We start from the raw sequence: 12,096 nt of genomic DNA, 5'->3' as shown, positions 1-12,096 counted from the left end.
ACAGGGTTGTGTGAGTGTTTATAGATGTAACAGGTAGCGTTTTAGACGGATGTATATGGAGAAGGGGAACATTCATAATTCAGTGATCCTGTAGTGATGAAGTCTCAGTGTTAGGTTATAAGGGTTATATCTTTGGGAGAACGAGGTCTTTGGATGGAAGGATGGCTTTGGGTATGGAGAGATGAGTGGTCAGTGACAACGGTTTCTTTCGTCAGTGGATCTGTTGGCAGACTGATTAAAAGTCTTTACGGGAGAGGAGATCTTTTGGATGAGGGCAGAACTGCTTAGCTCTGTTCAGTTACCGCTGTACAAATCAACATTGCTGGAACTCAAGCCGCGACTCTCCCTCAACCTGCCACTCACAGGTCCCTAAAAAAGGAATAAGAAAAAGACAAAAACCAAACAAATGTGAGACGAGAGAAGAACAAACAGACTGAAATAGTTATGACGTATATTCAGCCAAGAGGTAAAGTCTGTCTGTTATGGATAAATCTTAAATCTGGAATAAATTAGATTCTGAATGGAGATTCTCTGTCCAAAATATAATTAGTCCAGGCACAGACGAAATGCTTGTCTGGGATACCAGCCCACAATGTAATATAAAAAAGCAGTCTCCTCAAACAAAACTGAACCAGTGCTTCAGTAATGGCCCTTACCTGAAAGGAATCTTCATTGGCCTTATTCAGATAGTTCAGGGAAGAAGCTCTCTTCATACTGAGAGAGAGAGAAAAAAAGATAATAATTCAATCAGATAGAACATCCATCAGCCGAAACAAAACCTCCAAAACAAGCTGCAGGACTCGAACGCGCTCTGTCTGATCGTGTTATCATATAAAGTAAGTTCAGTGCAGGGTATATGGGTGTGGCTATGGGCCAGAGGTTTCAGGTTTCAGACAACTCCTCTTACTTTGTGCTGCTGCGTGGTTCCATGGGCCCGTTGCCCTGGAGTTTCTTCACCAGCAGCTCGCTGCTCCGACGCAGAACGTCCCGGAGTCTCCCCAGAGACACACTCCTGTGCAAAGCACCCGAGCCATCCTGCAGTCACACAGACAGGTCAGTCACTGCTTTACACACGCACGCACGCACGCACGCGCGCACGCACGCGCGCACGCACACACACACACACACACACACACACACACGCACGCACGCACGCGCGCACACACACACACACACACACACGCACGCACGCACGCACAAACACCCCATCCTACTGACTACAGCACACACACAGATCACACTGTGAATGCATCATAAATATACTGACACACAGGTATTACAAGACATTAATAAGGTTATATAACATATGTTTTACACATCCATAAGTCACACAGGAAGTCATAATTCTCATTAACCCAAGCCACAAATCACAAAGCTCAATAGCATTTACTGATGGGATTTTTTTCTGTTGTGGTTCAGCACAATGGTGACAGTAGAATGATTTAAAAAAAAAAAAAAAAAAATTATCGTGTAACACCATCAGCATTCTTACTTCAACCATTTAATACCATGCTAAATTGTTAGTGTGGTGCCTTAGTTCTAAGACAGAGCATTTACCAGTTGTAACTCTTCTCTGAAGTCTAGCTTCTTGGGTCTTCAGTATCCGGTAAAGTTTCTGAACCCATAGCTGTCTAGTGAATTAATCCATCCAAAAAGATTTCATGGTCTTTACATGTAGCTTTAAGACATATCAGTATGTGAAACATGCTTGGTGAAAGTGTTTATCTTCGAGTTTCTTTGACTTTCCAGAGCGCTTGCCATTATTATTAACATTGCTGTATTTAATCCATAGGTCATGTATTCAGTCATACAGTATTGCCTTGTCATGATTTCCGTTCTCATTTTTGTATGCGTGGTGTCATGCTCTTGCTTTTGTTTTATTTATTTCTTTTTTTAACATTATGGCTGCAGTTCTACAACATCTCCAATAGAGGGCAACAAAGTAGCTGCAGGAGTTGTGTACAACCTTTATTAAGAGGAGAGAAGTATAAATAAATTTTAAGAGAAATAAAGGCAAAATCTTCTTCAAAGTCTAAATTTAAGATATAAGGATTTTCAGTGCTGCTCACGCAACTGAGCCGGTAACTGGACATGTCATAAACAGTGCCGACCTTGACATTCACAGAAAATCTCAAAAAAACACCAAACGTGGTGTTACAGATATCATTAAGAAAGAGGGACCAGTGTGTTTGATCAGATGTAATATTCTGTAAGGCTGTAAGGCATTCGGGAGGCCTAGAGAGAGAGTTACTGAGCCATACAAGTGCTTTATTACTTGGCCATCGTATTTGTGACGACTGCCTTCATCACAACCCTTACTCATCTAATATCAGCTAACACAAAGTGACAAAAACACTCTCAGATGGAAGGAGCCTCCACTGCAGGCTTCATGGGCCAAGGTCAGCCTACCCTTCTTTACTATGAGTCCAGAGGGAAGGCACCAACTATATCAGAGGCAGATGTACATGAGAAATGACATGTACTTATAGAGAGAGGCGTTAGGCTTTTTACATGCACTCACATACAGAGCCAAACTGGTGACATCTGCTTCTTTATCCAAGTATGTTTCTTTTTTTTTTTTTTTTTTTTTTTAATGTATAACAGTCTGCTCAAGAGTGAAATCTGTGAAGTGTACTCTCATCTGAAGTCTTTAGGATTTGTATGGTCAAAATATTAGTCATGGATGAAAGAACCTCGCCACAAACCTTCAAGAATGTCCTAACAGTCGCGAGGAGTCTTAGAAGACATCAGAATGTTTCCCAGTCCATGCTACACAGCACTGTTTGTTTCAGAAGAGCGTGACTCAAGTCAACCAAAAGGGTTTCTTGCATGTCTCATTTTGAAATAGACTGGACACACCCTTGTGTCAGAGGGAGTGTACAGGAGAAGGAGAGATAAAGGAACCAGGGAAGACTCTGTGTTGGGGAACTTTATGTATGTTATGATTTACCAAGGCTTAATCGTCTCTGAGGAAAGCTCATTGTTATTCATCTGTGTGCCAGGTAAGTCGACTTCCATCCACACTTAACTGGCCTGTATTGTTATCACTGTATTATTTGGAGCGTCAAGTTTTCAGACAAAGAAAATGTATAGTTCTCTGTAGAGAGAAAACATAAAAGCAAATGGAGATGATCGCAGTGTCAAAGTAAGAGACAATTCCCACATGCTGTGTTCAACTGAGTTGAGGAGTCACAAGTCGTTTAATTCTGACACTTCAATGCATTGTGGCAAATATTTCACACACAAACACTGAGACAAACACTCTCTGAAATAAACATACACACCCACGCACACGCACACATACACACAGACAAAAGGAGCATTTCAGAACCATTACCACAATATTTTTCTCTTCTCTTTTCATTCAATGGACTTTCTAATATCTAAAATTACTCTCTAAAAGAAAAGATGACCGCATAGCTTCACAAATGAAAGCCTTTATTTGAGAATATCAACAAATGTTGATGCAACAATCGTCACAATGCATAGGGGATGAGTATATGCAGCTAAATCACTACGATAGTGCGTACAGAGCCCACCAATCAGATACTAGTGCTCTACAAAACCCAAGTTACAGTATAAATATTTCCATATAGGACAGCGCAATAAATAATCAGCATTCCACTAAACACAACAATATTATCTATTAGCATAATATGAGAAACTTTTGTTCTTTTTCTTTCTTTTTTTTTTTTTCTTTGTCATGTTTGTGTGTTCTTGCATGTGTGCTGTGGTGAATGGAATGGTGAATAAATTGGATGCAATAATATTTAAAAAGGGGGTTCACCTGTTTGTGTTACTCTATTAATTCCATAATCATAAGTACACACACATGTCATACTGAAATAAAATTACATTCGGTTCCTTTACACGTTTGAAATGATGAGGAGAGAGCTAGCTGAAGGTAGTGAATCCAGAGAAGCCTGACAGGAGGTCAAAGACCACTGATTGGAGGAGGAAAAAAAAACAAACACTGTTGAGGCCTCCGGTTTAAAGCGTTTAACAGTTTGGCTTCCAGGTAGTTTAGAAAAGAAAAAAAGTCGTCCAATTTTCAACCAGTTTTCAAATGACATCTTGACACAAAAGAATTTTTCGGGATCTTTAAGGAGTTCAGTATCTTCCAGAATGCACTGGGATAAAAGTCCCTTTCTTAACTGCTACTATGACAACCTACATCTTCAGTATAAGTAAACAAACACTTAAGAGTCTATGTAATGTGCTACAAAACCCACCCACATTCCCCTCTCAGAGGCTTGAATTAAATACCAACCAGGAAAAGAGAGGCCTTGTTTTTTTTTTTCTTTTTTTCCCCCCACCTGTTAGCCAGCTGAACTGAGCAATCTTAGACAGAGATGTCAAATGCAACGGTTTGAGATAGCGTGACTTGGTAAAGGAATCTGTGGCCTGATGCAAACAGACAGTGGCTGCTGCAGTGGCCGATCTGACTGGCAACTCGGGTTGGTTCAGATGATCAAAGCAAAAATCTTTTTAGGATTTCCATCAGTTTTGAAAAAAAAAAAACAAAAACAAAAAAACAAAAACAAAACACTGCAAGCAAAAACAACAACAACAACAACAAAAAAAGAACACCGTAAACAGAGAGTGGAAATTAAAAAAAATAACACTGGATAAGAAGCAAATACAAAAATACTAAGTCAAGGACTGTGCGGTTCATAAGAACCATAAGTCCTCAAAACATTCCACAGATAACAAATGAGAAAACCCCAGTCAAAGTTCCAGCATTATCTTGGCATCAGTCTGAGGGAAGATCCTTTCATGCAAGGCAAGCATCTCTATGCCTGCTCACTGCCTCGCTCTCCACTTTTGGATGGTTTGTACATGATCAACTCAAGATCTCCACATCAAGATAACATTTTGCATTGAAATGATAATAATAATAATAATAATGATGATATTAATAACACTAATAACCACGGTAAACAAAAAATTGGCTAATTACAGGCACAAAGGTTGTCAATAACAACTCTGAGCAATTTTGTAACAGACAAAATCTGACATTTCCAATCTGCTTTTGCCAGACACGGGCAAACCTAAACTGTCCAAAGTAGGCCACTACAGTACAAAAATACAAAGGCCATTAGAATGTACTCATACGAAAGAGTGAACACTAATGAAACACCACAAGTGCAAACCCAAGGTGAAATGCATAACTGTGACGTAGTGAGACTGCGATGGGGTTAAGGGTGGGTGCACGGTACATCAGGTGGAGTTGTGGATTCCACTAATCAGACAAATACTGCTAACATTTTGTTGACTGAAGAAAAACCATATCTGTGACCAGTCATTGCACTTTATCTAAAATCTAAAAGATCACTTGGTACAGATCAATACAGCTACAGTGATGAAGAAGAGAAGAGAGAAAAGAGAAGAGAAGAGAAGAGAAGAGAAGAGAAGAGAAGAGAAGAGAAGAGAAGAGAAGAGAAGAGGAGAGAAGAGAAGAGAAGAGGAAGAGGAAGAGGAAGAGAAGACACAAAAGAGAAGAGAAGAGAAGAGAAGAGTGAAGAGTTTAATCAGAGACAAAAGCAGGAGCAGGATAAAGATCACACATCCCCACAGTTGTCAGTGAACAGGTGAGAGGAGCAATGCGCGGCGGTCTTGCCAAAGACACCAGGAATGGTAGAGGATGATTTTGCAGACGGACATAAAAGGCCAGAGGGAACAACAAAAACATCCTTTGCTATTTGATGGGGAGGAGAGAAGGGTGAAGGAAAAACCTTGATGGCTTATGCCTGATAAAGAGAAAAAAGACAGACAAAGAAACCACAGTGTTAAAGCTCTTCTGAAAAAAAAAAACCACATACAGGAGCAATTCATCTATTTAACATCCCCACAAGTACCATCTATTTCTGATTCATTCTGACTCCATTTCACTGTACTATGAAATCTATTCTCACCCATGTCAAGTTCACACTGCAGCACCTCATACTTTCTGCAATACCGACAAAGGACAGTCAGTCTAGTGAATCTGGTTACAGTCAGCATACCTCTGTTTTAAATGGTTACTGTCTGTCAAGCGGATATACAACATACTTATTTAACAGCAGTCTGAGATTCAGGTCAACCCTCAACAGACAATACTAATAATATGCAATTTGTGCATCTAAAAATCAAAACCGTGTATTTCTGTACATTCTGGTGGATATTATAGATAGCCTAATGACAATGTTTTTGTTGTGGTCGTATCTCTCAGACGCAGCTCTGGGCATATACTTTACTTGTCATGTTGTCCTTCGACAGGGCTGTGGTGTGAATGTCAATTGGATCTCTATTCGTCTACTCTCTCTGTGTGCTGTTTAAGCAGTCACTCAGTGTGGTCCCAATGCACGACACATGAATCATTACACGCTCTCTATGGTCTGCTAATCAGTCGACTGTGGTGAGCCAACTTCAGATAACGGGCAAATTTGCACCTTATTAGTAATGAAGCCCCCCCGCCCCCCTTGAAGGTCAGAATGAATATTTTAGTATTTTACATGGCATTCATGCTGATGAAGTGCTGAGAAAATTAAGTGGGATGACCCTTCAATTCCTAAGAGTCTGAGCTGAAGACTGAAAGTTTTCCCCCCGGTAAAGGAGTCTGTTGTGATACACAGACAGAGGGAGGGCGTGAGTCAGCTTGTTCCTGGAGCAGGGCTAGATTTGGCAGTCTGTGGTGAGCCAGTGACTGTGCACTATGAGCTGCAGCTTTCACAGAGTGATGCAAGGGAATGTGCCTACAGAGAAAACATGACTAAAATGACTCCCGTTTTCACTATCAAATTATAGACCACACATACAACTATTATAGTCTAGTTCCTGATTACAGTCTGGAAAAGGGTAACAGGGGTTATTGTAATTGTCACTGTCTGTTGTTGTCTGTCTGGTCTTTGTCTTTGATGGCAAAACTGCAGTGTTTATTTGCAAGGGTAAGAGTCAAATACTGTAAAATATTCAATGCATAGCCAATAGAAGTCACTGAAGATGTAGCTGCGCAAACTAGATAAAAATGCTTGAGAAACTGACAACCTTTTCATTAAAATGTCTAGTAATAACAGGCTACACTATCATACCATTAAGGTAAGAATTTCCCTCGCCGTCTATGGTAAGTCTAAATGTCTAATCAAATGAGAACAAGGACAACATGGAGGGGAGAGAGTACAGTCCACAACCTGGAGAGAAGTCCAATTGATTGGCTGATTGGTTGTCATGGCAACATGAAGGTTACAAAGGTCACTGAGCTAGTATGTTAGTGACACAGGGGGAAAAAAAGAGCAAATGATTTAGGATGCAACAACATGCATGGTTAAACAGCGCAAAAACAAAAAGGCAGCTACGTCACAAAACACGCCAATTCATGCACAAACACTGACAGGCAAAGTGCAAGCAGTTCTACAAAACACACAGTCACAACATCAACAAACTGAGTCCAAAAATCCTTTCCATTCCTTTTATTGGTGCCCAACACAGCACTAACAGCCTGAAAAAATATTCATAACAGTAACTGAACAATCATATTTGTAAGCCACCTCTCTGAGAGGTAGCAGCTCAAATTGCTAAAAACCTGTGAAAAGCATATTCTTCCTCTGATGATTATTCTGACCTCTGTGAACATAAACAGCTCAAACAGCATTTACCATACAGTAGTTCAGTAGAGCAGACCTAAGCAGTGGACACACCACACAGCGTGGCTCTTTTCATCCACCCATAAAGCATGCTTTCAGGAGCCCTGGCTCCCTTCCAAGCCAAAGGTCAGACCGTATACACATCCCCTCCTCACAGAGTGCACACTCAGCTATTCCATACTGCAGAGACCTCAGTCACAGCATCAACAGACAACTCTGTGTCACTGATCGTCAAACACAGCCAAAGCTGCTCAAAGGGCAACCACTGAAAAAAAGCTCACAGCTAGTGGCACCGCATGGTGGCAAATATGAGACCAAAGTTCCACAAGACGAGTGCAAAGTGAATAGCTATAGAGAGGACATTCAGACCTTAGCAAACCTATCCTATCAAATATTCGCTCTCATTTGATCTCAGAACCACTCAACTTAAAGTGTTCGATATAAATGTAAAATGATACTGCATTTGTCAGGCCAGTAAAAGGCTTGAATAGGAAAAGAAATACAGAAAAATTAGGTATTGTGTGCTTAATGTTACTAGTAGGAGTGTGACGATTCACCGATACGAACCCGAAACCGGCGCAACTACATCGATATGTGGACCCCTGGATCGATCTAAAATGTATCAATTTTAAAGTCGAATCGGTTGACTGAGGCTTTGCTGTTAATTCTACTGTAGTATGAACTAAACTGCTACGGGAGACTCACTGATCTAACGTAACAAGTCATGTTACTTTCAAAATAATAATGACCGCCTCTCATTCACTAATAAATCTGCACAGCATCTTGCGTTGACCTTTTACCTTTTATGAGGGTAACATTAGTGTTGCTTGCGAGGTAAAAACAAGAACATGTCCGACAACGCCGACACAGTACAGTGCACCACCAAATCTACAATCTCAAGTTTGGAAGACATTTGGATTTTATAAGAGGGAAGGAAAATGAATGTCTACAAATGTTAAACTGTATCAGATTGCATCATATAGCATCGCACCGAATCGAATCGCTGAATCTTTATAATCGAAACGCTGATTGTATCGGTGAACCGTCACACCCTTAGTTACTAATCAATTTTGCGCTGTATACCCTGTAAACAAAAGCCTACACTGTGATCCTGTGACTAAGCAGTGGTGATATTTTAAAGACCACTGTAAGGCCAAGCTAAGTGAACCAGAGTCAGGAGTGTACTATTCATTTATGATTCAAATATCTTTTTTCTTGCTCTCCCTCAGTCCCATTCTGTCACAGGCCTTAGAGACACACGCAGCAGGTACGGAGTCAACATCTGGTCTGTCACCGCTCTGGCTTAAGACTTTCTTACTAGAAACCTATAATACTCAGTTTTTTGGCAAAATATCATTTCTTATTTATTTTCACAGGATTAAGATTGTTTCAGGCAACCAGTTTCTTTTGCTGATGTGTTACTTATTTTACTAACAAAAAGCAAACAAACAAATGAATCTGTCACCAAGGCCAATGAGTCAGCAGGTGCATTGTGGGTTAATGAGAAATATGGTGCATTTGAAGAAAAAAAAAAAAAAAAGAAAGAATAAAAGAAAATCAAACTTAAAATGCAACAGTAGTGAGTCTTGTTGAGCTTCAAAGACTGAAAGCACATGCTTTTTTTTTTTTTTTAACCAGTGCAATGTTGAGAAACAGAATCAAGCAGAGCATCCTGAAGACAAAACCCTCTCCCCATCCAACAGAATCCAGCCTAAATGGCTTAGTCATGGCTGATGCAAACTTCTCCTCAGAGTGGAGTGAAGCTGCTAGAACCGGTTTGGCAGTGTGCTAGGCTGCTACTCTTTCGTCTGAGCAGGATCTCTCTCAAACAAGTGCTGACTCCACTGGATCATAACTCAACCAAGACTAAGTTCATCCCTCAAGGCTAGGATGTTGGAGAGTCAGGAAGACTCTCTACTTATCCACTCAAACAAAAAAACGGACAGAGGGAAAGGCTGTAGAATTGCATGTCTGATGTTGGAAATATTAGAGAGACGGGAGACATTACTGAAAGCTAGTAGCTGCTTGTATTCATGTGTTTTACAGAGTAGAATGTTCCCATCTGAGACCTGTGTGTGTTTTGACTGATGACTGGATTCTGCTAAAGGAGAGCATTTTGCATCCGTTTCACTGATGCTCAAAGATGATGCTGTTATCGCACCAGCAACATTTAACACAGCTTTACTAGTGTCACAAGCAAACACAATTAAATAATATTTCAGGCAAAAACGACTATAGGGACAACTGAAATCAACAGCAACACAAACATCGGTGACAATATGCCAGGACACTCAATCAGCTCTCTGAGTGCAGAGAAATGGACAGCTGGCTCTCACACAGCACAGCATGGAGCAGTCTTAGCCTGAGAGTACTGTACACTGCTACTGATTCCATACAAACACACATTATCCACATATTACACACTATAGCACAGTAATGGGTATACCATCACTCCATTCATTTTACTGTTGTAAAATATGTCTTAACTGATGAAAATCTGCATGTGTGATATAACTGTGGAGATGCGTCACAGGTGCACGATTTTGTTACTGTGAGATATGCCCATTTCACTGAGGGCTTAGACATGCACTGATTCATAAAATGGATGCTCTCATTCAGACAAAAAAAAAATGTCTGAAAGGTATGCCAAATTAAAAATTTATTTTTTTTTTGGCGTGAGCTGGAGAGTAGCAGTGCAGTAGCTGAGTGTGGGATAAGTCTGCTCCGTGCTGCATGAGGCCACTGATTTTGGACTGCTAGTTAAGTGGATATGTACTCACCCCTGTCCACTCTACCGCCATACTCACTTCCTCTCCGCCCTCAGAACTGTTCTCGTACTTAACGCTGGACAGGCTTTCCCTGCTCCGCCTCCGCTCTCCGTCACCGTCCTTCAACAGCTCCGCCACACGAGACTGGTGAATAGGGTCAATACCCTGAGAGAGCACACACAGACACAAATGAATCACGGACGAATCAAAAGGCAAACAATACCCTCAGTTTGTAGCTTTGAGAAAATTCTAGAGCAATCTAGTAATAACTAGAGGTTAGGGAACGGGTTAATAGAGACATTAAGACATGAAACTAATGAGGCTGAGCACTGGATACAAAACAGATGCCAGTACAATAAGTATATGATGGAATACATCTCTTATGTGTTAACATGATGGATGAGACTATATCTCTTACTGTTAATATCTACCATTTAATTCAAATCACTTACTGTGTTGCTCTGGGTCCAAAGTAAGCCAAAGAGAGAGATAAAAACAACGTGAGATTAACTGCCTGAGAGAGGACAGTCTTTCTCTTCCTTTCTCATTTAAAGACACTACACATGGCCCTGCTCATTTGTAATGTTACATCATCAATGACAGACTGAGCTCTCTCTCAGATTGCATTGCATTGCTGTATGAAGCTGTGTGACATTACTGTAACTGACCTGTTTGCGAGACCTCATGGCACATTCTTCCAGAGTCTCTGCTGCCTCCATCTTACCCTGTCTACGGTACAGAGCTCCCAGGTTCCTCAGAGTGGTGTTCACAGTGGGGCTACACAGATACAAACACACACACACACACACACACACACAAGACCACCTCTTTCATTATTTGCATCTGACTACAAATGCAATGACCATTTAATGTGCATTATTGGTTTTAGTTGCGAGTATTCTTTATCATGTCTTTCAGGCTCAGTTAACAAAAAGCATTGCATGTTTTCTAAATGTTAATGATTTGTTTGAAGAGGCCTTTGCTTCCTGATACCTGTTGACTTTGCATGCTTTGTACCAGCCACCGTATTCTCCATAGGGGGTATTGTCTCTGTGCTTGCCCTGGAAATAAATCAGAGAAGAGAGAGGCATTTGAGTATGCACAGTTTAGAGAAGAGCTTAGAAAACTACAAACAGTTCTTTTGTTTGTATACAGACAGCACATCTCTGCACAAGGACAAACACACACATGCTCCACACACTTTACAGGCAAACGCCCACCTTGCTCATCTCCTCACGTTCCTCGGCGTGCATCCAGATGGGCTTGTTCTCCGCTGTGGACAGAGACAAAGGTGAGCTTCTCTCTCTCTATCACATCCTTCACCCCATACAATACAAAAGCCTGTTCAGCCTTACTAGGGCTGGGACTACTCTGCTATTCGGACCATTCCGAATTACAAATATACATTATATATTCTCCACAAACATCCCATACATCCTGTCTGTCAACAGCTTTGAATACATAACCAATACATGTTCTGGAACAATGCATTTACTACGATAAGCTAATATAAATAAATAAAATATTATTAATAATAATATACAGACAGTGAAACAACATTTTTTGTGTAAAATCACTTGGTTAAAAATGTGCACCTTTAACTGTGTCCTTTACTAAACATGCACAGCCATACAGTAGTACTACTGGATACTATCGTATTTGTAGGATTAATACATTTGGCATCATTCATTTACTGTATACTGCAC

The 12,096-nt window shown here is 40.6% G+C and overlaps 1 protein-coding gene across 1 annotated transcript in view; it reads right to left on the bottom strand.

Moving 5' to 3' along the window:
• Positions 1–294: 294 nt before the first annotated feature.
• The window catches only part of klc1b (kinesin light chain 1b), a 29,181-nt gene continuing 17,379 nt past the window's right edge, over positions 295–12,096 (bottom strand). The window contains exons 10-16 of the mRNA XM_030771577.1: positions 11,611–11,663; positions 11,384–11,451; positions 11,059–11,167; positions 10,403–10,555; positions 908–1,035; positions 657–714; positions 295–369 (exon numbers count right to left, since the gene is read on the bottom strand). Coding sequence (XP_030627437.1) covers positions 295–369; positions 657–714; positions 908–1,035; positions 10,403–10,555; positions 11,059–11,167; positions 11,384–11,451; positions 11,611–11,663 — 644 coding nt within the window. The remainder of the gene's footprint in view (positions 370–656; positions 715–907; positions 1,036–10,402; positions 10,556–11,058; positions 11,168–11,383; positions 11,452–11,610; positions 11,664–12,096) is intronic.

Source organism: Chanos chanos, chromosome 4 (genome assembly GCF_902362185.1).
Source record: "Chanos chanos chromosome 4, fChaCha1.1, whole genome shotgun sequence".
NCBI lineage: Eukaryota > Metazoa > Chordata > Actinopteri > Gonorynchiformes > Chanidae > Chanos > Chanos chanos.
The sequence above is the reverse complement of the archived record's forward strand: the minus strand, read 5'-3'. Positions and strand labels throughout refer to the sequence as shown.